We start from the raw sequence: 25,865 nt of genomic DNA, 5'->3' as shown, positions 1-25,865 counted from the left end.
ATCTTTATAAAAATAGGCATATGGAGATTAATAATTAAGAACTTATCATTGAAAGAAAAAAAGGTACTGACTAGCCATCCCTTTGGAAGTGTCCCGCGGATATACTTTGACACATGATGACATGATTATCAGCCGACGGCACAATGCATCTAGCCATGTTCTTATCCATTACCTTTCTTACTGACTAAATTATGTAATATATACATTATAGTATTTTAACTTTTAAGCTTGTTTTTCACATTCGTATTGCGATACTATAGTAATGTTTTTTATACTTTAACAGAGAGATTGTATAGTATTCAAATCTAGCATGCCCGGTCCCGGTCTCAGATTAGGCAGCTTAGTTCTCTTATAATCAGGCGTTTTTATAAATAAAAACCGACAAGAAAATAATAATAAGTCACACTATAATTGCATAAAATTCTTCTTGTCTGTCATTTAATAAAAAAAGGAAAAGACCTAGAAAGTTTTATACAATTATAGCGTGAATAACAACGATTCATGACCCTAATGTGTTAAATAACAAGTGTTCAACGTATAGCGTAAGAAGGAAACGTTTTGTTATTTGAGAAAAGAAAAAAAAATCTTCAGTTATTTGAAAAGTAAATCATATATATCCATCCCAAATATATTTAGAGGTATATACGGTATATATAATATGTTTAGTAAAAATATACTTCTTTTATTTTTTTATTAGTTTATTTTCTAATTTTTTGATTAGTTAAAATATTAAAATAGTTAGATAAAATTGAAATATTTATTAAATATTTTCATTAAAAATGTAAAACGACAGATATTTTTTTTTTTATTTATTTTTTTTTTTGGTCATAAAACAACAAGTATTATAACATAAAATTTTATATAACGTTTGTGTAAATTACTAAAATGATTTTGGCGTTAAAAAAAAAAAGAATTACTAATCGTTTTACTCAATTAAGAAGAGGGAAAAAAGGACACCAAAAATAAAGTGAGATGACGTGGAAGTACAACAGGACCACGTGTGTAAGAAAAACAGAAACTTCGAGTTGATGATCCAAACTGTCAGAATCTGATTGGACTCAAATACATATGATATGTTCTTTTCTGAGTTCACGTGCATACCTTTTTCGCCACAAGTTTTTCCCCTAAAAATTTATTACGTGTGCAAACAAACAATCCTAAATCATTTGATACAGAAGAAGTTTAGCTTGTCTTTTTCTCAATAAATCTCTTGAAAGCTCTATCTATCTTCTATGGTTTGGCCCCAAAATAACATTTATTGCATTTGCTTGCACACCATTGCTTTTGGATCTCTGCAATTTTCACTTTATGCAAGTGATCTTCAGTAATGTACTTATGTCTCAAGATATATATTTAAAAGTAAAAAGTCTAATAATTTTCATAGAAATGACACAAGTTTCATTTATGAACCAATCAATCAAATTGTTGTGTAAAGAATGTATTACAAGAAAATGTTATGCACAGTAAAAAAGCTAACAGATACAAACAACATCAAAACAACAACAATATCATTGCGACCACGAAGTTGATTCCACAGCCAAAGCTCTAACATGTGGCCCTAAAGAGATGGTTAACTTACAAATCTGAGCTCACAATCGTCTTGACTTTGTTATCGTGTCTTGGTTGTTTGACGTATAACCAAACTTGCTGAAGTCTGGTTTAGGAGATAACAACCTTTTTGTGACAAAACGAAATCAAGAAAACAAACATATCTCTCTGAGATTATTTGAATCAATCACCATAAACTATTGAAGATAGTAAACTTTGAGATGTCAAAATGTTTACCCATTAGAAGATGGACAAGTGTTGCGGATATCTTTGAGAGGTGCACGGAGACCACTAGCACGAGAGCCGGACACAGAATATCTGAAAGATGATATAGCTGAGACAAATTTTTCCACTGATTTCTCTGCTATTTCTGAGTAATGCCCAATATGTGATATGTTTGATCCAAACTTCTCAACATCGTTGGTTTCAGATGATGTTTCTGCGTTTAGAACTTTTACAGGTTAGTACAGGCCACAAAAACAGATATAGCCAAAGATCTCAGTGCCTATATAACAATTATACAGATACAAGTATTTAGCGAGCAGGATTTTCTATAATTACCAGTATCAGTTTCATCCATGCGCATGTGCTTGGAACTCAAATTTTCCTGAAATGGTTAGAGAACTTAATAAATGGCTTGAACAAATGATAGGAAAAAATGGATATGGGCTAACAGAACAATTCTATCTAACCTTCTGAAGATATTCATCTGAGTCATGCTTTCTCTTCCCTGTTGCAGCTCCATGAAAACTATTAGTAGCAAAGGAAGAGAGAGGTATAACATTCTCGGGAGTACTAAAGGCAGAACGGATCTCAATGGATGGGTTCTGTTCATCTTTATCGATCTGATGGTCTATCTTGTGGATGTTTGTTGTTCTCTCAGCCACCTCATTCATGGCAGAAAAACTCGCTTCTTTGGCATCTACATGACCGTTGTAGATTCGCTCATGATCGAAACATGGACTTGTTGCTATAGCTCTGTCACCCTCTTCTCTTATAGAGGCGCTTGACATGTTTATCACATTTTTAACAGTCTTTTTCTGACCAATCACAGAGCAATCATTGAGACATGGGATCGATTGTTTAAGACTTTTGTCTTCCTGCTTGTGCTTAAAATACTTGCTCCTTACTACAACCTTCAAACTATCTATCTTCGGTCTCGCCACTTCCTCCTTGACGTACTTATGATCACGGTCCTTTTGATTCCTTTCCTTTGCATCTTCAAGATTGTGACACATAAAAATGAGCAAGGATAGAAATTTAAGGGTATAATTTTTGTCAGTTGTGGAAATGAAAGCAATTGTACCGTTGTCGGGTGAAACTCTTTTCTCTGCAACTTTGCTAGCACATGCATTCTCACCCTAAAGAAACAGATATTAGAGCTTGTGCTACGACTTTCGAGAGTTAAAATGTGGTTCTTCCAGTTACTTACAAAGCTATAACCCGGGGATTCATTTGTTGTCTGACTTGAAAGAGCATCTACATCTGGTGTGTTATCCTCAGGAGTGCTTGGAGACTCATCAGTTGGGGTTAGAGACATTGGTGATATCCTAGGAGCCTTGAATTTCCTTTTGGCCTCAATCGATGCAAAGCCTTTCAGATGTTAAGTGAAGAACAAGTAGAGCAGATCAAATATTTATCAGTTTCAACAGCTATTATGACTCTTAAAGATGTACAGGATATACTTGATCAAAACAAAATCCTACTAAACCAAGGGAACCAAGTTCCAAACGTAATAAACTGCCAAAAAATGAAAAATATGGAGGTAACATTGAAGGATACAGAAATACTTCGTGAGAAGATTTTTCTGGACTGGCAAATCAAGCTTTTTCTTCAGAATTTCAGGTTTGAAACTTTTGGGACGGGACATATCATCAACAGTCAATTTAGGAGTAACACTCTCAGCCTATTCGTTTAAGAAAACAAGACAATGAATCAATAAAACATCTCCAGGAGGGAAAGAGGGGGGAGATATTAGAAATAGAGAGAAGTCAATTCATTACCTGGAATGGCAACTGTGTGAATGGATCAAGCTGGCCTAGTGCTATACCTTTAGCAATATCTTGTGGCATTAATGTGAATAGTGTTAAGAAATCCATTTAAATGTTCCTTAATCAGTTTTAATAGATGGAGGCGTAATATCAAAAATACTTGTATCAAAGGATATGGGCCAACAAAATCTGAATTTTCACCAAGGTTATCAGAAAAGCCAGACAAGTGCATAATATCTTCAGTTTTTGGGTCATAGACACGTTGATGCTTGAAAGTCAGTAAAGCTCTCTTGAATGACTCTTCATAACCAGGAGGAACTGAAACTGTGCTGTACTTTAAGTGTTTAATTACCTGAAAGCAAACTAGCAACATATCAACAAGTAAACTCTTTCCAAAACTAGTTACATAGATTGATGCCGGAAAATCTAAAGCTAGTTTTTAATGAATTTGTGGCAAAGTATCCACTTTTAAACTAATCATGCTCTTGCTTTACCTAATTCCTTTTTGTAAGACACAATCAAGTGAGAAAGAGAATGTATACCCTGTCATAGCTTTTGAACTTCGTAATGAGAGCATGAGCTCTTTTGAGTCCCATTCCTGGAAGTGATTGCAAATAATCGCAGCCACTTAATATGCACATTTCAAGAAGCATTTGGCTTGAAAATCCCGAAAGACAGAGATCTTTATTTTTGGGTAGCTTGGAGGCTTGGAACTCAACACCATGACCAAACTTGTCCATTTTAAAAATGATCTGTGACATAAAGATAAGCAACTGAAGTTTTGATGGTAATACACCGGGATCGACAAGGAATTAACAGTATATCTATCAGTAAAGAAGTGGAAATACTGATGAACAGAAATATCTCATGCAAAGTGTAACAGAAAGCTTACTCTTGGGCAGCCAAAAGGTATGAGATCAGAATCCTCAGTAATAATCGCATCAACTTGATTATTAATAGCTAAGAATGTCATCTGCGCATCAGCTTCATAAGGAGCAACAACATAGTCTACATTCTCCTGCCTCAGAACCTACAATGGTAGAGAAACTTCAGATCAAAGAGATGCAAAACAAAGAAATTAAGGAGAAACATAAAATCTTTATTAAATGGAGAAGAATACAAGTTATCCACTGTTACCTGTATCAACTCATGTGCAATAGAAGGTGAAATGTCAACAGCCTTCGAATAGCACTCATAAGCAGCAGAGGAGTTTCCATTTGCTTCATGCTCCAATGCACGTGCAAGATTTTCCTTTCTAGACCTGAACTTAGAAAACAAGTGGACTTGGTGTGAAACTTGTTCAATGATAAACCAGAAACAAACATACTAGATAGCCAATGTTTTGCAAACCTAGCACGCTTATTCTCTTGTTCTAGTTTCATCGGTAACGGACCTCCATCAAAAACCAGGATAGGCTTCACTCCATGATGGCGGAGTAAATTCACTCTATGCATACAATATTGAATATGCCTGAAAGAAACCAGTAAACACATTAGCTTCTACAAAACCAGAACCAGAAACAGATCTTAATGAATACTACTGTCAAATTTCATTTCCTTCCAGCAACTTAAGAAATGACAATTAAGTTTTGGTTTAGCAAACATGAATCACTGTGTCAATTGCGTTTTTGAGCCTACGAGAAATGGACAGGAAACACCATAACTAAACTTAATCAATCATGTCTAAACGAAAATCTCAATCTATAAACCCTACTAGGCCTCTCAAGAGATTGAAATCGGAGAGTCCATCAAATATTTAAAAGGTTTGATTTTTCAGAGTGGGTTTAACTGAAATGGGACAATACACATCGAGACAAAGAAACCCAGTTTCTAATTTGGGGGAAAACAAAAAACCAATCGATCTACATCTGGCTCCAAGATAAAGAGAGAGAAGGGACAGAGAGAGAGAGAGAGAGAGAGAGAGAGAGAGAGAGAGAGAGAGACGATAACCTCTTGGTGGGTAAGCCCTTGCAGAGCTCTCGGCTACAAGATAAAGCTCCTTTGTGTAGCCATGAATATGTATCAACGGCGACGATACAACCCTCAAGATCCTTGATATGAACCGGTACCATTATCGATTTCAGCAACGGCAAAAGCCCTTGAATACCCATTTCCTCCCTCCCCTTCCTGTTCGTATTCTGGAAAATGAAACCCTAATTTCGCCCTGACGAGAACATTTCAGGAGAGCCTGTGACTGTATCGAGGAGGTGTGTATTTCTATGGCTATTTTTCACAAGTCTGGCGGGAAAATTCTAATTAGGGATTTTGACCAAATTATATCTCGGTCCAAGGATTCTCTCGGAAGGTTTTTTTTTTTTTATCTCTATATAATTAAAAGAAGAGTACATTTGTTAAAAATGTCAACATGACAACATCATTTCTATTATTTTGGTGAAGATTTGTGTGTGGCTAGGATGATGGTACACTGATTAAGTGGCTTAAGAATTAACATATCTGAAATAAGTGAGTTGACTTAATTTTAATTTCAAAGTACAATCGATTTCGGTCAGAGAAAAAATACCGACTAAAAAGGAGTTTAGATTTAACATTAAAATATGTTTTAATAAGTTTGTTGGGCAAAAACTGTAATTAATTTAAATTAAACTCTAAATTCTAAAAGAGTTGTGTTCGATTTAACGGACAAAGATATTTCCTAACACCATTTTAAATAGCAAAATCATTATGACATTATGCAACATTATACTTGCACATGCTAATATGTACCATGACATATTTAATTATGCATTAATAGTTTTAATAATTAAACCAATTCTCTTATGACATAATATAAAATAGTTTAAATATATGACTTAACATACGATGTCTTCTGACCAAAAGAAACAAAACTTATAAACATGTTTATTTTGATATTAAATATTAATTTACTGTGTTTCAAACTTATAAACATGTTTATTTAAGTTACTGTAAACCCCATGTTTATCATCAATTCTTTGGGTCGGCTCCACTCGTCAAACAAAGCTGTGGGTCGGATCTAAGAAAATAAATAATAATAATTCACATGAGAATTTTTTGTCATGGAAGTGATACGTTGAAAAAAAAACAAACACCAATTATCTTATTTGTAGATGATTCAACTAAATACCTGTTCAATTCTCAAACGAGCTACTCTTCTCTCGTTTTCAATGTTTTTCTTTTTTTCTTGCCGATTCTGTTGAGCATCTACATTGTAGTTATCTGATATGTCCTAGAAAAGTAGATCCGAACCATAAAATCAAATAAAAACTCACAATAAAAAATAACAAAGAAACATAACTAGATTTTTAGGTTTTTTACCTGAAACCTCGGTTGTTTTAAATTTTCTTGAACCTCTCCCCTCTGCCTCTTGATGTTCCCCATACTTAGTTTCTGAAGATTGTCTTGAACTTTGATGCAATTCATTTGAAAATCCTACCATATTTGTTTTGAAGGAAAAGCAACGAGCTAAGTTAAATGACTCGGGATCATAAAGTAACTGAGATTAGTAGGATAAATTGAGAACATCACAATCATGTTATTCATTTTCTATACCCTTGCACACTTGAAATATCCCAACTCATGGCGTCTTGGTGATCTACCTCCAAACCTTTCTCTTGATTCACTGGCTCTCCGAACCGGAGTTCTAGACTGAGAATCGAAATCAAAAGAAAACGTTATAATCAAACAAATACAATATAACTATGTAAGAACTTAGTATCTTTACCCTCTTCCTCATCTCAACATCTTTATGTCTTTGTTGTAGCTGAATCCCTTGCGCGTCCTTGTTAGAGCCTTGGTGATCACGAAACTGACCCACTTCGTTAATTCCAAATCCAAAATCTTCTTTCTTCTGGTTTTGTTTCCTTACCCTCTTCTCTTGCCAGTATGTTGACTTTGTTTTGTACCTCCTCTCTGAATCATTAGGTTTCAAACTCGGAGTTCTACCCTAAGAATCAAATTTAAACAAAACGTTAAACTAAAACTAATATGGTCATGGCTTCTCGCCTTGGAAAATCATTTTAGTCTATATCTCACATTTCATGAAATCGTTGCTAAGAATAATTTAGTATTCGTGATGAATTTACCTGTTCTCCAACATCCATTTCCTTTGGGTGATAGAATAGACAATCTGAACCTTTCCGACAAGCTCCTCTCTTAAAAAACTACGACCAAAATGCATATAGAAAAAGAAGTTGTTTGGAAAACATCATTTCAAAAAATTAAAATAACAATGGTGAATATTTCAAATCAAGCAAAGACAAAACTAGAAAAAAACTATATATTATGCAGTTTGACGTAAATAAGTTACCAAAACTAGAAAAAAACTTTTGCTAGATAGACGCTATGCTTAAGTGGAATGCTGTTCGGATACAATCCAAGTCCCACATCGGAAATTTAGAGGGACTATTATTAGTATATAAAGAGTTAGAGTCAATCCACTAATTGCCAATTGGTTTTTAGTTGGAAGCCCAAGATAAACCCAAATTTAACATGGTATCAGAGCCAAGGTTCAAATTCTGGTGGACCTAGAAAAATGGATACGTACATGCCTCTTGTTAACCCAAGTAGGGAGCCTAAGAAGGGGTTTTATTATGGTTCGAGATGGATTTATCATCTTGAGGAGGCGTCTTAATTAAGATCCCACATCGGAAGTTTAGAGGGACTATCATTAATATATAAATGGTTAAAGCCAATCCACTAATTGCCAATTGGTTTTTACTTGGAAGCCCAAATTTAACAAATGCATCAAGGCAGAACAAAGTCACCATCTTATAATGTAGTCATACCACAACAACCAATCAAACTAACCAGATTTGAAATGATAGCAGAATTCCAAAAAGTGTACCTTACAATCCGGCTTCTGACCAATCATTTTTGAAAGCTCCTGTTTGTAGTAAAGGAATACAATTAAGAAGATGTAGAAAAGCTATAAGGAACAATGAGAATTGCAATTTATAATACTCAACAAAATTAATAGATAATTTTCTTTCTTACATGTAGAGGAGGATGATTGAAACGACACTCGCTTCCATAACCACACAGACGATGTGTTTGATAAAACGCACAAACTTTTTCACCTGGACGAGTTGGATACGCACTCGATAACACATGTTCATATATCCCATGAGTTCTTTCATCAAGCATCATTTTGGATTCCCTTTCTCTCAAATCCGCAGTTCTAGCCTGAGGGTATCAAAATCCAAAAGAAAATGTAAGCAAACAAAGCCTTATTGCGTGAGACCTTAGTTTTTTTAACCATTTGCCATAGTATCCACTCTGTTTCATGGCTTCTCCTTTGCATCTCAACATCACTTACTCTTTTCTTCAGATTATCTCTCGTGTATGACTCTGCATCTGAATATTCGGCACCAGCGATCTGACCCTCTTCGCTTACTCCAAAACCCGAGTCTTCATTCTCCTGAAAATTATCTTATTGAGACCCTTGTGTCATCATAATAAGACAAAGTATATAAGTTTATAGTTCAGGTTCTTTACCATTTTCTTTGGATTTGTTTCATGTCTCCTACCATTTATCTCATCAGATCTACTTCCAAATTCATTTGGTCTCGATTTCGAAGGTTGTCCCTGATAATCAAAAATAAATGAAATATTTCTCAACTCATTCTTATGGCATCATGGACTTCTCTTTTTTAAAATTTTATTTTAGTCAACAACAAACAAAAAACTAGATTGACTCAGACGAGCCAATATGAAGAGACATTGATTACATAGATCATCAAGCGTGTTTCAGCACGTACACGCTGCGCCAAGTTGTCATGGACTTCTCTTATGATTATAAAGACCAATTTAAGTAAATCAAATGAGAAAACAAGTTAGAGGAAATATGGATCAACAGAGTATTATACCTTTGTTTCTTTCATGGATCTCTTAACTCTGTTATCGGAGAGTATACTGCTTTTGTCGTCTCTTCAGCTTATTTCTCCAGAAATAAAACCAAAAAATGGTTTACTCTATAAACTTAGTCCACAAAGATATTTGGTATTCAACACCTTAAATTATAAAAAGGTTTCCTTAAAAAATGTAAGTATCCCTTGATTATTTACAATCAATAGGATGTGTCCCAGAATACAAGTATATGCATATTTAATGACATTTGAACATTTTGATGTGTGGCTTTGCTTAGCAGACTTAACGTCATGTTCAATTTAGTTTGGTTGACGGAATTAATGTCTAAAAAACTCTAGTTAATGAAAGTTGATGTTTGAAATGACATCTATTAAAGTATATGGTTTAAATGGCTTTAACTTGAAAGTTTATGTTTTAAAATGACATTTTTCTAAACTAAATATTTTATCCAAACAACGTCATTTTGTCAATAATGAATAACATTTAAGGCCCAAATAACACAATGTTCAGTATTGGATTTGAAGTTGTGAATTTTTTTGTTTGGTCAATCAAATTTAATGTTTTAAAATTTAAGTGAACAAAAATTTATACCAAAATTGATGTTTTAAATGTCTAAATCAAAATCAATAGTTTAAATGTCATAAATTCAAAAATTTAAGATTAAAATGACATTTTTCTTCTTTGTTATTTTTAGGCGGGAAAATGTTTACGGGTATTAAGGATTTCTTTTCCTTTTTCTTTCGGCAGCTATTCTGTTACGGTTATTAAAAAAATATAACCAATAGCTGAGTTCCAAAAATACCTAAAACAATTTCTAGTATATTGATAAGTGATAACGTAAGGAATTCAATTTCGAAGTTGCTTTTTTACGAAATCGTGTACAGGAGTAAAACTATATTCTTACAGTAAAAAGTGAGAAAACGCTGATCATATCAAATCCTAATTGTGCCTCTTTTTACAGTAAAACTAAAGATAGATCAGAAGCAGCTAGAAGTCATATTCTCATATGACTTTCCATTTGAAGTCGTTTTGTCACTAATGAATAATATTTAACTACCAAATAACACAATGCTTAATTATTGGATTTAAAGTTATGTGTTTTTTTGTTTGGTCAATCAAATTTAATGTTAAAAATTTAAGTCATCTAAAATTGATGTTTTAAGGGCCTGATTGGTTCAAACGTTGTTGTTGCGATTGCGGTTGCGGGAGATTGCAGAAGCGGGCGATTGCGGTTTCAAGCGTTATTAAGTGTTTTGAACGACAGGTTTAGCGGTTTAAAATTGGTGCGTTTGCGGGAGGTTTACGACTGGTTGACCAGCGGGTGCAATAGCGGTTGGAACATAATAAATGTGATATCTAATATATAAATGTTTAAAAACACCAATATTTTTATTAAATTTGATTTATAATTAAAATTTATTAAAATAATAATTATTCAAAAAAAAATCATTTTGAAATATTTATTCCTTTATGCATTTGGATTTTCACCAAAAAATTAAGCAAGTAATTTGATAAATGACAAAACATATGCTTTAGATCGTAGATCTTTTCTCTTTTTTCTTAGATCGTGGGTCAGTAGTTGCGTCGGTAGGAATGGTCAAGTGAGAGTTGAGAAGAGTCACTGGTGATTTGTTTTAATATTTTTCACAAATAATCTTATTTTCTTAAATTTCTGATGAAATATTATATTTATTTAGATTTTTTTGAACTTATGTGCGATGTGCCATTAAATTTACATCAAGTTTTCCGGGTTATTGTTAATTAGAATATTATTTTCTTCTAATTGTTTATTTTATAATCTTTGCAATCGTATCCGTACTTCATTTTCTCCCATCCTTAGTGAGTAAAATGGTTAGATAGAAAATATAACAAAAGAAATTTCATTATCATTGATTTCTTTTAAGTTTTTTACAAAAAAAAAAAAAAAAAAAAAATTTCAACCGCAATCGCCCGCAACCGCGAACGCTTGCGGGAAGCAGCTATTGAAATTCAGTGGTTTGGAGCGGTTGGAAGCGATTAGGAGCGGTTTGTGTGATTGGTTCCAATCACTAGCAACCGCTACCACCCGCAAACGCAGCGTTTGCGGGAGGTAGCGGGAGAACCAGTCAACACTTAAATGTCTAAAACAAAATCCATAGTTTATATGTCATAAATTTGAAAATTTAGCATTAAAATGACATTTTTCTTATTTGCAATTTTGCACCACATGATTTCATGTGTTTTTGTTCAAAAAAAAACAAAAAAAAAAAGATTTCATGTGTTATTTTTAGGCGGGAAAATGTTTACGGGTACTAAAGATTTTTTTTTTTTGTTTCTTTCGGCAGCTATTCTGTTACGGTTATTAAAAAATATAACCAATAGGTGAGTTCCAAAGAATACCTAAAACAATTTCTAGAATATTGATAAGTGATAACGTAAGGAATTCAATTTCGAAGTTGCTTTTTAGGAAATCGTGTACATGAATAAAACTAATACAACCAATTCTAATAGCTGAAAGTGAGAAAACGCTGATCACATCAAATCCTAATTGTGCATCTTTTTACAGTAAAGATGGATCAGACGCAGCTAGAAGTCATGTTCTCATATGACTTTCCATTTGAACTTTGAAGTCTTCTCTTTTTCCCCCGGCCAAGCTGACGAATCTCATACAGTATATCGATCTTTAGCATCACGACCAAGAGTTTTTGCATCCTCCTGAAAATTATTTTGGACAAGTCACAATAATGCAGTTTAAATGAACATAAAGATGTTGCAGAAATAACAAAGAGGCCATAAATACATGAACTATGAATCCAATTGTCTCATCGTAGCCAAGAAGTTCCTTCCACTGCTTTCCAATGCTTAGCTGCAACAACACCGCCAACAAGATATCAGCCCGAAAAGAAAAGCCTCAAATTAACAGAACCTATCTAGGCCCTTTGTTAACTGACACAACAAAACCCCATCGCCACAAAATTAAACCAACAAATGTGTTTTAAATGAACATAAGAAGAATCAGATTCTCTTATCCTGTAGTCTCCCTATTAGTTTTTGTTTAAAGACCTCAGAAAATTCGCTAACTACATGTTGTGTTTCCACAGACTTACCTGAGCGTCCTCATTTGCAGCGTTCTTTGTCCACAGAGAGATCTTGTCTCCTCTCATCCTGAAGTTCAAAACTGCCCCACAAATCTCATCTCCTTGATCAAATTGCTCACCAACCAACGCAAGTAACTAAAAACAAGGAGACAAAAAAACATCACAATATGCATCAAACAAGCAGCATGGCCAAGGGAAAAACTATAATGAACCTCCGAAAGTTACAAAATACCGTGTTAAGCCAATTGGATTCTAGTGTAGCTTTAGGGAACATCATAGTCCACTTCCCTCCATTAGCACAGATAGGATCTTCCCATTTTGGTTCAATCTTATGTTTGAAGCAGTAGAGATCTGCCCCAGGAACCCACTTGGTTGGAGAATGGATGTTATTGTAAAGACTGCATCAAGTAATCAAGAACAGCCCTTTAAACTTATGCCTTCATCACATATAAGGAACCTAAAACGAAGAAAAATAACTCGGTACAAAAACCAAACTTAGCTTCTTAGATGGTAACAGATGATTAATATTTCTAATGTATACAGTATATTCCTAAGTAAAGACTACGAAACTTGAAAAACTCCAAGAAGCAACGGTTCTATAAGGTAAGTCTAAGATAAAGGCACAAATGCATCCGTAACCATTAGAATCATGGAGCTCAGCTATCGAATCCCTTAATTTCTACTTGTCCTGACTTAGACTATCTCAAATTCACTCCAGCTTAGATTTGTTCTCAGTGAAACCAAAGATCATAGCAACGGAAAGGGAATATTAAACATCAATCTCACCTCCAGAACTCTTCGATAGAAGAGAATTTGTACAACGATCTCAAAGAGCTTCCCCATGTGACTTGATTCGATTTGGAAGATGGAGTATCGAACCAAAATGCCCAAGAATTCTGGAACAAGTGCGATTTCTTGATTACGGTGGTTGATTTCTTCGACGCGTAGTCGTTCCCACCGGAAAGGATCGATTTCTCCTTCGACAGAACTTCCTCTTCGCCGGAGATAGCCCCCTTAATCGCCGGAACATGCTTCTCTTTAAGGCGAGGTTTCGTCGGGGTGTTAGGATCGATGTTCTCTGCGGCCATAATCGTCGATACTGAAGAATCTTCAACCACCACCATTTTCTCTCTTGCTCACTCGCTCGTTCGCTCGCTCGATCAGTTAGTTACTTTTCCGTTCACTTCGCTCCGTCGAGTCTGTTTAACAGTTACAGACGGAGATGAGAGAGAGAGACAGAGAGAGGTCTTTAATATAAAGCCCAGCTCCAGTATTGTTTCACTATTCAAAATTTGGCCCATTAAAGGCCCATATTCAAATGCGCGGGGATTTTCTTATTTTTTCTTTTTTTTTTCATTGTAAAGCAGAGCTATGCATGTGCTATTTGAATATGGCCTATCTGATTATATAAAGCTCGATGTCATATTTACTTATTAACAAGATCGTAACACGTGTTAAATATATTAATTAGATGTTGACACATGTCAATTTTTTTTCATAAACGTGGTAGGACAACTAACTATATTTACAGAATTTATATATTTATATTTTTATATAAAAAAAATTCTAAATCAAAAAAGAAAACTAACAAAATCAATATATTTTCCATTGTATGCTCGTTATATTATATATGTGTTCTCAATAAATTTGACATGTGTAAGCTAAAACTTAATTTATTAAGCATGTATATTAATCAATAAATAATGAATAACAATGTTAAAAAGAAAACATAAGTTATTTAACATAATTTTAGTCAGATATAAATTGTATTATCGTTTTAATATAAAATTTTATTTTACGTAAGTACACAAAACCTTGAAAGAATAATGAACTTAAAAAGAAAAAAATTCAATACATGATGTGTATTAGTATAGTTTTACATGTTTTATTTTAAAATTTTTAATGCATGTAGTAATATGAGAAACCTATAAAAAATAGAAAAATGAGTTTGTAGGAATGAAATATTGGTTAATTGATTAAAATTGACCAAATTATTACTTATGAAATTATGACATTTAGAAGAATAATATTTAGGATATTTTTGGATTACAAAAATTTTGTGGATGTTAACTGACTTTTTTTATTGATTATTTTTATTGTTAAATTTAAATTACTAACTAATATACATATTCTCTCATATGATGCTCATATTATTTTTGCTATTAAAATTTAAACTCTAATCCATGAAGAAGTGAATTATGGTTTTACAATGAAATAGATAGTTAGATGTGATTAATAAACTGAATGTCTAACGATGAAATTTATTTTAGATTAAAAAATTTTAATTTAAGAATATTAGTAATTTTTTATGTTTGATTTTATAATTTCAACACATGTATTTTTGTAATGCATATGTTAAAACATAAGATAATTCAAAATAAATTATAATTTATAGGAATAAATCTTCAGTTATTTGATGAGAAAGTCTCTATATCTTTATATATGTTTTTATTTCTGAGGAAAACACGTCTCTCAGAAAACCCTCGGAAATTTATTAATCCGTCTGTAATTTCTTGGAAATTTCTGACGAAAACCGGGTCGTCGGAATATCTTCAGAAAATTTACAAAAATTCTGACGGCTTTTCGGGGGGGGGGGGGGGCAGAAGATCATTGGTTTTTTCTAAGAGATTTCCGACGGATTACTGAGAACTTTGATATTATGATCCATTCATTCTCGCTTCACAAGCTGATCAAGTATGCTACATTAGATATCCACAGGCAACCAAAGCAAACGATCCTTGGATCACTGTGATGTCAGTAAATCTTAGAGGAAGGATTGTTGGGATTTTCGATGTTAGTGAACATGAACCTATGCAACAAAACTCATTGAGTACCATAGGAGCGGTTCACCATTCTCTAGAAATTGATCTTGTCATTGATTTCACCAACTTTGTAGATGACGAGGTTTACGATGATTATGAGGAAGAGAGTGGAGAATTTAAGGATAATTTTGATTCGGACAATTTTGAATATTCATCGGATAAAGAAGACGAGGAATAAATTGTATTAATTTTGTATTTTATTCTATTTTCATAATTATATGTATGTATCTATAAAAAACATGGAAATAAATTTTAACTCTTGAAGTTTTCATATAATATTTGAATTAGCAATTATATATATAATTTGGTATGTATTTGTATACTTATATATTAAATATATATATATATATATATAAGTCTCGATATTACAGACGGGTAACCAAGGAAACTAATATAGCCTCGCAAATCTGTCGGACAATTCCTCAAAAATCCGTAAGAAAATTCAGAGGGCTGCCCGAGGGAAGACGAATGTGGTCAGATTAAGGAAAAAAACTTGTATCCTAGGAAATCCCTCGGAAATTTCTGATGAATTACCGAGGCTTAAACCACATTCTCTGAAATCTGTCAGAAAATTCCTCCGCTTCCTCTGAAATTCGTCGGAAACTTCTGACGATTTTTCTAGGGTTTTTTTTATTTATTTCAAGAATTTAGTAGTTTTGATACATCTAATGTGTTGTCTAATATTATAATAAGCCATATATATATATGTATTATGAATATATATTTTTCAATTATTTTATTTATTATGTTTTTTTTTTGTTAAAGGGTATTCAATTAATAATATATGCCCAATGGGTTATTTCCGAATTAGGCCCATACAAAATCCTCTAAGGGTCCGACCCAATACATCAAACCAGACAAAACTAATGGGATACAAAACCGACCGGATTCACAAACCGAACTAAACCGGTCTCTGAAAACCTTAATCTACAAACGAAGAACTCACTGTAGCCGCCGTCCAACAGATCTGCGGATACTTACCGGAACATGACCTCCGGTAAGCCTGGACGATGTTAGCCGAACGGAGATGGTGATTCAAGATCCGTTTCCATCCCGCCACCGTAGAGCCGTGTTTAGGAGGAGGAAGAGAACCGAGCTCCTCGTCGTCAAGGAGGCTTCTTGCTCAGTCGTGAGGGAGAGATAGTAGGGAGTAGATGAAAGGACATTCGACGATGGCTTAGCTTCACCGGATCAGAGACTACCTCTCCTATCGAAACCAATCCCGCGAAACCTCCAGAATCTCCGGTTCCCAAATCTAACTATCTTCCTCACTCGTTCCTCGCCGTGAAACTCCTTCTTCCATTCTGTGTTGCTACTCCGCCGGTAGAGCTCTTACCATAGGAGTCTCGCAGATGCTTCTCCCTTCCACTACTCCCTTGATCTTGATCCAATGGTGCCGCCGAGAAGATGCAGAGTCGCGGATGAAGAACCATGAGCCGTAGGGTCCTCATCGTCACCGGAATTGACTGAAGACCCGCCGTCGGTGCATGAGATTGTGATCAGAAGACTCTCGAGTTTTGAGAGAGAAATCGCCGAGAGTGAGATTCACGCGCGCGACTTCTCTCAAATGATTTCTATGTCTTTTATTTATTTATTAAGTTTCTAAGCTAAAAAAAAGTTTTCGTCGTGTTTCTATTACGTTTTTAAACAAAAAAAATTTAAAAATCGTATTTTTGTGACTTGTTTACGTGTTTACATGAATTTCCATTTTCGAAACGTTTCGGAAACGGGAAACGGATTTTAAACATAGTTTCCATGCAATATAGTATTTACGTTCACGCACTCTATGTTAAAAAAAAAATATGGGTGGTCGTGTATATCTGTTGAACACAATAATCAGATGCATACATAAATATTAAACCTCTCTAGAGTAGTGTACGAAATATTATTATTAAAAAAACATCCTTTTCTTTATTATCGAAGTCTCTTTACTTTGGATGTGGATGGTTTTATTATTTGGCTTGCTGACACAAAGCGTATCAACTCAGGAAAGAATTGTGTAATCGGTTTAATTTAGAAACTAATTTTCATAATATAGAAGAAAAATCAAAAGGATGGTTTTTAGTTCTTGTGGGAGCACGTCTCTGAACATGAATCCACGCATACTGAAACTTTCTCCACATGATCTGCATGCCCCATATATAAAACAACAAACCATAATATTAGTATTGTAAACTGAAAACTAAGAAGACATACATGCAAGAACTGAAGAAGAGACAAAAAAAAAAAAAACTTACCTTTGTCTTCGATTGATGAGGATGAAGCACAACGATCGGTAGCACATCCGAGGTTGCAGAAATAATCAGTATGATTGATTTCTTTTGATTTTGCCTCAATAGAAAGTGCACGACGTTTACACTCCTTGACACACACAATGACACAAAAGGACAGAAAAGTTTTCTATAACCGATCGATAAAATACCACACCCGGCAAGACAACCTACGTAACATAATTTAAAAGACAAAACAGCCTCTGTCTCGATCAACATGTTCCCCATCACCAACATCATCACCACTAAAATGGCTATTCTTTTGTTCTCCATTTACTTTAAAGTACAAAGAATTTTTTTTGTTGTTCTTTTTTTTTTTTTGGCAGAGAATATTAGAAATATTTTTGATTGAAAGTGTGATTGTTTGTTTGTGTAACTAAGGTTTATTTATAGTGATAAGTTGGTAGCTAGAGCAGTATATTCAATCATATATTTTTAACGTTTTGAGTTTTTAATATGATTTTGATGATTTTAGGGAAGTTATAAAAAAATCATGCCAAATCTATATAAAATCATGAGATTTAGATTTCTATAATTGTTAATTAAACAATATTCTAATACATATCAAATCTAATGATACAGAGAAGCAATAATTGTACTCAATTAATCTCTATCGAATATTTTACCATAAATTATATAACACAACACAAAAACAATGAGTTAGAAAATATGTAATTGTGATAAAATGATTAACGTACGAAAATTAATATCGAAACTTTCCTTTTTTTCTTTATACCACTAAGAAAATCATGTACATTTGATACAAACCCGTTTCACCAGTTCTCTGATGGTTGAAAATGAGAACTAATCAACTAAAAATGTGCATCTTTTAATAGTAAAGAAAGATCAGAAGCAACTAGAGATCATACTCCCATATGTGTCTCCATTTGAAGTCTTCTCTTTTTCCCCTGGCGAAGCTGTGACAAGTGAAACTGTGAATCTCATACAGTATATCGATCTTTAGCATCACGACCAAGAGTTTTTGCATCCTCCTGAAAAAAAGAACAAATTGGACAAGTCACAACAATTGCAGGGAGAATGTAGTTTAGTTTTAGGAGAACACAAAGATGTTGCAGAAATGATACATGAACTATAAATCCGATTGTGTCATTGTAACCAAGAAGTTCCTTCCACTGCTTTCCAATGCTTAGCTGCAACAAACACCGCAGTAAAATATCAAAACCATGATCCTGGCCCTAGTTTACTGAAACGATGAAACCCAACTGCTACAAAACTAAGCCAATGTATGTATGTGTTATTGTGTGAACGAGATTAGATTCTCTTCTTGTGTATTTTCCTCATTAGTTTTTGGTTAAGAACTTGGGAAAATAAGGAAGTTCACTAACTACATGTTATATATGTTTCCTCAAGAACAAGTTTTTTTTTATATTACCTGAGCATCCTCATCTGTAGCGTTCTTTGTCCATATAGAGATCCTGTCCCCTCTTGCTCTGAAGTTCAAAACTGCCCCGCAAATCTCATCCCCGTGGTCAAATTGCTCACCAACTAACGCAAGTAACTAAAACAAGGATATACAAACATCACAAGATGAATCACAACAAGCAGCATGGCCAAGGGGAAAAAACTACTACAATAAACTCCTGAAAGTTACAAATACCGTGTTAAGCCAATTGGATTCTAGTGTAGCTTTAGGGAACATCATAGTCCATTTGCCTCCATTAGCACAGGTAGGATCTTCCCATTTCGGATCAATCTTATGTTTGAAGCAGTAGAGATCGGCCCCTGGAACCCACTTGGTTGGAGGATGAATGTTATTGTAAAGACTGCATCAAGTAATCAACAACAGCCCTTTAAACTTATCACATACAACTGATACAAGAAGTTAACATGTTTTTAAACTCATCCATCCATGACACAGATATAAGATTCCTTAACATAGAATAAAATAAGGCACACAAAAACCAAACTAGCTTGTTAGATGGAAACAATAAATGAGAACCTGATCATTATTCCTGAGTAAAGAAAAAAGTACAGATACCAGTGTAAGCATTCTCCAATACAAAACTTGAGCAAATCAATGAAAGCAACGCTTCTACTCAATCAAATCCATGAATCCATTCCAATTCCCTCTAGCTAAGATTTGCTCCCGTAAATTCATAAACAAGAAAGAGAGATCTGACCTCCAGAACTCCTCGATAGAAGAGAATGTATACAAAGATCTCAAAGAGCTTCCCCATGTGACTTGATTCGATTTCGAAGGAGTGTCGAACCAAAATGCCCAAGAATTCTGGAACATGTACGATTTCTGGATTACGGTGGTTGATTTCTTCGACGCGTAGTAGTTCCCACCGGAAAGAATCGATTTCTCCTTCGACGGACCTTCATCTTTGCCGGAGGAGATAGCCTTAATCGCCGGGACATGCTTCTCTTTAAGGATGTTCGTCGGGGTGTTAGGATCGATGTTCTCTGCAGCCATCATCGTCGATACTGAAGAATCTTCAACCACCATTTTCTCTCTTGCTCACTCGACCAGTTAGTTACTTTTCCGTTCGCTTCGCTCCGTCGAGTCCGTTCCTAGTTTGACGAACGGTGGAGAGAGACCGTGGTATTTATTCTTTAGTTTAAAGCCCAGTTTTGGTCCATCAGGCCCATTTAAGACTGTAATCATAAATACGATGATTTATAAGACTGTAAAGAATAAATTGTCGTCATATTCACTAATTTTTTTTACTGTTATTAATATATACTTCATCTGTACATTATTAGAATACATAATGTTTGAGGAAGTTTTCTTCGTATCACAAAAGATTATTTTAATGTATTTAATGTATTTTCTTTTTTAAAGTCAAATAATAATTTAATATTTTTATTTTTATAATACATAATTATTAAATGTATATATATTGCAATTAAATGACCATATCAAAGCTAAATTAATGTTCACTTTCCACTTTACGTCTCTATATAACATTCCATCTCGTATAAACATTTTTAATCACAAACAAAAATATGAAAATAATTATCAATTTCTTTCCGATAAAAATGATGGTTATTCTGCTTCTTCTTGCATCTGGCCATATTCATGCTATTTCATTCTATACAAGACAAAAGTGCAAAAGCATTAGTAAACCAATATCCAGGCGTGACACATCCATTTTATCCTCCAAAACATGGAAAACATCCACTACCACCACTATCACATAAGAATGTGAAGATGTCAACAAATCATTTTCTATATGTGAAATTTCCAATTTATCCTCCAATGCACGGAAAACAGCCACTACCACCACCACCAAACAAAAATGTGAAGATGTCAGCAAACTAATATCAATTCATATATTATTGTTTTTCGGGTTATAAAAATTACACCCCATAAACCCATATGTTTTCTAATTAAAATAAATGTAATACATGACAATGTAAAAATTGTTTGATATTATTATATATTTATATCATAAATTTATCTCATATATATTAATAGCTAAGCATTTTTAAAAATGGTGACGAGGTGTTGTTGGTAAAGAACTCAACACATCATTTAGTTAATCACCCTCATTTTTAAGAGTTAATAACTTAATATTCCCTCTGTTTCGTAATATAACACCCTCATTTTTAATAGTTAAAAACTATACTATTTTTTTTTTCTAATTAACTATACTACTTAAATGCACTGTGTGTGTAATATATAGAGATGAGATCGGAGTTATCGGACATAGTAAGCGGGAAAGTATGTTCTAGAACATCTTTGAAAAAGAAAAAAAAAAGTAATGATGAAGTAAACAGTGAAGTTTGAATCTTAAAAAAAAACAAAAGAAACACCTTGGAGTCTTGGACTCGCGTAACGGCAACAAAGTCTCTCTCTCTCTATAACACTCTATATCACTCTTTCATCGATATCTGTGCGCTTTCGCTTTCTCCTAAGCTCTCTTCTAAATCTCTCTCTCTCTCTCTCTCTTTCTCATTTAGGGTTTAAGACTAATTTCTAGTTTGCCAAAACTGAATCTATTTACCATATTATTTTACGCCCATGGCTTCACTTCTTTCAAGCTCGTATAGAGATTCCTTGGAAATGGTAAGATTTGCTATATATATATATATATACTAGAGAGTTATTGTTTGATTTGTGGGTTCTGTTCTCAATTTTGGTTGCGTTGCCTTGCGTTTCCCTAATTCTCTGCTTTTTTTTTTCTTGATTCTGTTCGTTTTTTTATCTATAAATGTAGGCTTCTCGATTTGTTTGGGTTGTTTTAGCTCCATAATTTTATACAAAACACCATTCATTTTAGGTTTTGGGGTTTTGTGATTACTGCAAGAAGCTTGATTTTGTGAATTTAATAGGAGCCCCGTGAGTGCAAATTTTATAGGAATCTTGAGTCTTTGATGAATGTGATAACCAATTTGATTTTTAAAGGTTTAAATAATATCAAATGTGATTGTTTAGCGAATGACGAAAGCTTTGTGTCAAAAGCCCAATTTTAGCTGTGGTTAATTGGAATTGTGATCCAAGTAATGCTGTGTGTGTGGCTTAAATCTAAGGTCACTACTATTAGGCTTTGACGGTTGTATTAGGAAATCTTGTTCTCAGTTTGTCTTATCTACTGCATAAATTGTGTATATCTGTTTTGGTTTTGCTTTCTTCTTTAAAATCATTCTCGTAGTTGAGAATCTTTTTTATATCTTGCGTTTTTTTTCCCCTGATCTTTTATAGGTCATCATACATTTGAGAAATGAGATGTTGCCAAGAACTGATCCAAGGACATTCACCTGGTTGGAACCGGTGAGTTGAGATGTGTTATCCCCCACCCTCCACCCAGGGTTTGGGTTAGGGAATGAAGCCATTGGTCCGTGCTTTGTAGGATAGATGTATAAAATTATTTGGTGTCTATCTTCTCTTCCGTTTGGAGAAAGTTGCTTGGTAGTGGTACTCTTGAACTATCATCATTTCTGATTCTAATACAAAGTTTTTTCCGATTAGATTTTTTGAATCACACTTCAATCTTATTAGAATCTTGCACTGCAAAGAATTTAATTTGCATTCATAATACATCCTGAGGCAGTCAGAATAGGGTCTTAGTGTTAACAACCACGACAATGAGATATCCTACTACAACATCCATGTAATCAAATTGAAAGCGTATGATACTCGTGCGTTATTTTGGACTTCTTGAGTCATGGAAGGAATGCGCTTGTGCTGTCTCTAGGTGGATCATGGCCTTGTGAGACTTCTTGACCTTGACAGAGCCAAGACGGCGTGAGATTAGATGGGAATACTTTCGTTCTTGATTCAGTAGTGTTTGATGCCTTCCTATCACTGACGGCATCCGAGAAACTCCTGAGTTCGTTAAGTCGCTTCATTTTTTCCTTCTTCTGCTTCTTCTTCTGGAAAGAGAGGAAGAATGAAGCCAACACTTTTGTGGCTTTCTTCCCAGATGATGATGATGATGAGGAAGAAGAAGAAGAATCTTTCTCGAGTTTCAAATGCCGGTAATGGCGTCTGGGACAGCTCTTGGTGATTCTGATCAGGAGGTTCTTGCAACGCCGCATTATCTTCTGATTAAACGTAACTAGTGATCCCGTGGCTCTCATCTTGTGTTATTGCTATGTTTTTAAGCGAAAGCAAAGTTCTGAACAGGGCATGTGTTGCTCTCTGCCTCCCTCAGGTGGGGTTCTCTTTTGTAGCCTTGATTTTGGATTCTTGGCAGGTGGGTTTCACGTTTTTGAGTACTTGGCTTAAGTTTGTGGTAAGCCATGATTATGATGATCTTCACAGAGGCTTTTTGTCTTCTCTCTACACTACTGACAAAGTCCTCTTACTTAAAAAGTGCTTACATTCTTAATTGTATATCATCTGTACATTAGTGTTTTATAAACTAAAATTTAAACCATCAAAAATAGGATATTTAATTTGTAGTTGACAAATATATTTTAAAAAATGGACAATGTCTACTATTTTTTATTTTATCGTTGGCTTAATGCATTGACTCGGATTTTTATATTGAAACCATTGGTTCTACAATGGTGGTAAAACTCGCCAGAGTAACAGCAGTAACAAAGGTGGGCCTGGCCAATACGGTAATCACTTCACAGTAACACAAGGCGGTAATTTATGTTCGTACGTATTGGTAAAATAGTGAAATTCAATAATAATAAAAAGAAAAAAAAAAGTAAAAAAGAGATTAGTCAACAAGAAAATCCATATCGTGCACTACGGCGTTTGTGAACTTGAAAGGCTTACGCGGTCGAATCGTGTCAGCACCAATCTTAATTCGACATCTTAGATGATCAGAACAGTCACTAGTCTCTAAAACACTGTAGGACTGTTGATACTCAATGGTCCAAGAATCATTTACTAGAACTCTGTCTAACTTCTTGCAAATAAGGCCATTGTCTCAGCTTATTATACCAAGTGTATAAAGGACCGTGAAACTGTATATCGATGAAAGAACAATACTGCACCATTGAAAACGTAAGAGCTAAACAGTTTGGATTTTTAACACAGAATATCGAACAGAAATTCAAATAACTCTCTTTTATTAGAAAATAAGTTCTTACAAGGTTTCTCCTTGACTCTATTTTCTAATCCTATTAAGCTCTTAGCCTTCTTTGAATCTTCAAGCTATTCTTTCTCTAAGTTTAAGATTCAATGCTAGGATCTCTCAATCTATGAAGTGCTGATCTTTCTCAAGATCCAGCCTCCCCTATTTATACTAATTGAACTTAGCCACACAATAGGCTGATTCCCAAATCTAATTAGAATTGTTAATTTCTTTTTTCTTTATAGTTTAGGAAATTAACAATCTTTCTTTGTAAAACTTCCTTTTATCCTTATAACAAGAAAGTCTTTACTCTTCCGGAAACTTCTTCTTGCTTCATGTGACTTCTCTTAACCGCTTTAATAGATTTCCTCTTTGGTTTAATCCTGCTGATCCACATCTTGTACTACTTTTGTTTTAGTACAACACTTATGTCAATAGATGCATCTTCAATCTCCCCCTTTTTAACCTTATGCATCTTCAAGCAACCAAGATCAACAATTCCAGCAATTTAAACTTATCACATAATCTTTTTCAAGAGTCTGAAAACTTAACAATCGCAAGAGCATCCGAAAAGACAATCAAACCAAACTGCAAAATGTTTTAGAATTGAAACATCCAAAAAGAACTAAAATTAGTCGAATATTCTGACTTGATGCTAAAACCAGAAAACATTCTAACTTGATGCTCCCCCGCAAACGTGACACTCCCCCATAAACTGATCCTTCTCCCCCTGCTTGAAGAGTATACAGGTTAAAAACCAATCAAATCATCTTTGACATGGGATGATTCTGAGTCAATCGATACACAACTCCAAAAAGATTTTGTAGCACACGAGCTGTATCAAGCAGTGCTCCATAGACCAACTCCGGATCATTCCGTCCTACTAATGGCATACGAATGCTCCCAAGCTCAACATCAATATAATTCTGACCAGGAGATGCAGCAGGAGGTGATTCAGACGATACCAGTGGAACATAAAAATTGGGACACTCAGGAAACTTAGTAGCATAAGCCTTTCCAGTGCGAACATCTTTCCGATAAGCTACAGGTGTGTCAAAGACTTCAGACTGAATTGTCTCTATCTTCTTCTGATACATAAGAACCTTAAAGATGGTCCTAGGAAACACTAACCACCGAGAATCATTCTTCTTAACTTTAGTCAACTCAATCACCTGATCATACACCATTCTCCCAAAATCAAATCGAATCCCTTTGAAGATTTTGTAAACAAGTCTAGCCCGCTGCTCAGACACATGATTCCTATGAGATGATGGTATCCAATTATAACCTGAAATGTTGAACAAAGCCCCAAATGCAGCTGGTAGATCCCTTGGATTCATCTCATCCCACGAAATATTATCTTCCCCACTCAAAGTTTCAGCAATCTTTTCAAGACTAAGTAATTCAACAGCTGCAACAGCTTGTGTCTCTGCTTCAGACAAAGGTGGCTGATCAAAAACCCGGTTAATGACAGCTGGAGAAAAATCATAAGTGTGACCACGAACCAATACTTCTATACCATCAGCTGAAGCTTTTCAGGTAAATTAGCATAAAACTCAGCAATAACCTCCTTCACATAAGAAGCCAAACCTTCAACGCTAGCAGAAATTCCCATTTTCTTAATCAAATCAAGATATCCCCATTCATCTTTCGCATCAAGATCTACAAGACGTTCCTTCGTAAACTTCCTAAATTTAAAAGATTTATACCTTGTTTGAGCCGAACCCGAAGTGAAAATCTTTGGATCAAACTTTGACTTCGTGCGAGTTGAACTCGATTCCCCTGTTTTCCTTGTTTTCTTCGGTGGCGTAAGACCA

The 25,865-nt window shown here is 34.4% G+C and overlaps 5 protein-coding genes, 1 long non-coding RNA gene and 1 pseudogene across 6 annotated transcripts; 1 reads left to right on the top strand and 6 right to left on the bottom strand.

The window, feature by feature from the left end:
• Window positions 1-1,375: 1,375 nt before the first annotated feature.
• Window positions 1,376-5,945, bottom strand: LOC104741549 (exonuclease 1). The gene is made up of 14 exons (XM_010462433.2): window positions 5,489-5,945; window positions 4,890-5,009; window positions 4,677-4,800; window positions 4,432-4,569; window positions 4,082-4,291; window positions 3,716-3,891; window positions 3,552-3,624; window positions 3,331-3,454; window positions 2,981-3,141; window positions 2,855-2,909; window positions 2,241-2,767; window positions 2,110-2,155; window positions 1,786-1,987; window positions 1,376-1,674 (listed from the first exon to the last, which is right to left on the bottom strand). The coding sequence occupies exons 1-14, from the start codon at window positions 5,647-5,649 to the stop codon at window positions 1,590-1,592; spliced, it is 2,202 nt and encodes a 733-aa protein (XP_010460735.1). The 5' UTR covers window positions 5,650-5,945; the 3' UTR covers window positions 1,376-1,589.
• Window positions 5,946-6,811: 866 nt separating this feature from the next.
• Window positions 6,812-9,396, bottom strand: LOC104743612 (putative zinc finger CCCH domain-containing protein 10). Its single transcript, XM_087486039.1, has 9 exons — window positions 9,382-9,396; window positions 9,011-9,100; window positions 8,772-8,933; window positions 8,510-8,698; window positions 8,361-8,399; window positions 7,600-7,677; window positions 7,239-7,460; window positions 7,067-7,162; window positions 6,812-6,946 (listed from the first exon to the last, which is right to left on the bottom strand). Exons 1-9 carry the CDS (start codon window positions 9,394-9,396, stop codon window positions 6,812-6,814), a joined length of 1,026 nt encoding a protein of 341 aa, XP_087342165.1.
• Window positions 9,397-11,758: 2,362 nt separating this feature from the next.
• On the bottom strand, window positions 11,759-13,688 carry LOC104743610 (eukaryotic translation initiation factor 4E-3-like). The gene is made up of 5 exons (XM_087484705.1): window positions 13,246-13,688; window positions 12,692-12,857; window positions 12,469-12,594; window positions 12,162-12,227; window positions 11,759-12,076 (listed from the first exon to the last, which is right to left on the bottom strand). The coding sequence occupies exons 1-5, from the start codon at window positions 13,581-13,583 to the stop codon at window positions 12,026-12,028; spliced, it is 747 nt and encodes a 248-aa protein (XP_087340831.1). The 5' UTR covers window positions 13,584-13,688; the 3' UTR covers window positions 11,759-12,025.
• A 3,654-nt stretch (window positions 13,689-17,342) lies between these two features.
• LOC104743609 (thionin-like protein 1) lies at window positions 17,343-17,824 on the bottom strand (annotated as a pseudogene).
• A 430-nt stretch (window positions 17,825-18,254) lies between these two features.
• On the bottom strand, window positions 18,255-20,147 carry LOC104741547 (eukaryotic translation initiation factor 4E-3). Its single transcript, XM_010462432.2, has 5 exons — window positions 19,693-20,147; window positions 19,170-19,335; window positions 18,945-19,070; window positions 18,637-18,702; window positions 18,255-18,543 (listed from the first exon to the last, which is right to left on the bottom strand). The coding sequence occupies exons 1-5, from the start codon at window positions 20,019-20,021 to the stop codon at window positions 18,493-18,495; spliced, it is 738 nt and encodes a 245-aa protein (XP_010460734.1). The 5' UTR covers window positions 20,022-20,147; the 3' UTR covers window positions 18,255-18,492.
• A 1,187-nt stretch (window positions 20,148-21,334) lies between these two features.
• LOC147928174 (uncharacterized) lies at window positions 21,335-22,486 on the top strand. The gene is made up of 2 exons (XR_015580137.1): window positions 21,335-21,584; window positions 22,221-22,486. It is a non-coding gene; the product is annotated as an uncharacterized LOC147928174 (long non-coding RNA).
• Window positions 22,487-22,510: 24 nt separating this feature from the next.
• Window positions 22,511-23,195, bottom strand: LOC104776984 (uncharacterized). The gene has a single exon (XM_010501165.3). It carries the CDS (start codon window positions 23,096-23,098, stop codon window positions 22,682-22,684), a length of 417 nt encoding a protein of 138 aa, XP_010499467.2. The 5' UTR covers window positions 23,099-23,195; the 3' UTR covers window positions 22,511-22,681.
• Window positions 23,196-25,865: the final 2,670 nt, after the last annotated feature.

The sequence above is a fragment of the Camelina sativa genome, chromosome 14 (genome assembly GCF_030686135.1).
Source record: "Camelina sativa cultivar CO46 ecotype springtype chromosome 14, ASM3068613v1".
NCBI classification, from domain to species: Eukaryota; Viridiplantae; Streptophyta; class Magnoliopsida; order Brassicales; family Brassicaceae; genus Camelina; species Camelina sativa.
This window is presented reverse-complemented; position numbering and strand designations above follow the sequence as displayed.

Excerpts from the sequence above, each read along its gene's own strand:
- LOC104741549 (XM_010462433.2), bottom strand. The coding sequence starts at position 5,649 with ATGGGTATTCAAGGGCTTTTGCCGTTGCTGAAATCGATAATGGTACCG. Across the intron at positions 5,010-5,488 it reads AAGGGCTTACCCACCAAGAG|GCATATTCAATATTGTATGC; the intron begins GTTATCGTCTCT and ends GGTTTCTTTCAG. Across the intron at positions 4,292-4,431 it reads TACCTTTTGGCTGCCCAAGA|ATCATTTTTAAAATGGACAA; the intron begins GTAAGCTTTCTG and ends TTTATGTCACAG.
- LOC104743612 (XM_087486039.1), bottom strand. Across the intron at positions 8,934-9,010 it reads AAACAAATCCAAAGAAAATG|GAGAATGAAGACTCGGGTTT; the intron begins GTAAAGAACCTG and ends GATAATTTTCAG. Across the intron at positions 8,699-8,771 it reads AGTGGATACTATGGCAAATG|GCTAGAACTGCGGATTTGAG; the intron begins GTTAAAAAAACT and ends TGATACCCTCAG.
- LOC104743610 (XM_087484705.1), bottom strand. The coding sequence starts at position 13,583 with ATGGTGGTGGTTGAAGATTCTTCAGTATCGACGATTATGGCCGCAGAG. Across the intron at positions 12,858-13,245 it reads TCTATCGAAGAGTTCTGGAG|TCTTTACAATAACATCCATT; the intron begins GTGAGATTGATG and ends TACTTGATGCAG. Across the intron at positions 12,228-12,468 it reads CTGCAAATGAGGACGCTCAG|CTAAGCATTGGAAAGCAGTG; the intron begins GTAAGTCTGTGG and ends GTGTTGTTGCAG.
- LOC104741547 (XM_010462432.2), bottom strand. The coding sequence starts at position 20,021 with ATGGTGGTTGAAGATTCTTCAGTATCGACGATGATGGCTGCAGAGAAC. Across the intron at positions 19,071-19,169 it reads AATCCAATTGGCTTAACACG|TTACTTGCGTTAGTTGGTGA; the intron begins GTATTTGTAACT and ends TCCTTGTTTTAG. Across the intron at positions 18,544-18,636 it reads CAATCGGATTTATAGTTCAT|GAGGATGCAAAAACTCTTGG; the intron begins GTATCATTTCTG and ends TCTTTTTTTCAG.
- LOC104776984 (XM_010501165.3), bottom strand. The coding sequence starts at position 23,098 with ATGAGAGCCACGGGATCACTAGTTACGTTTAATCAGAAGATAATGCGG.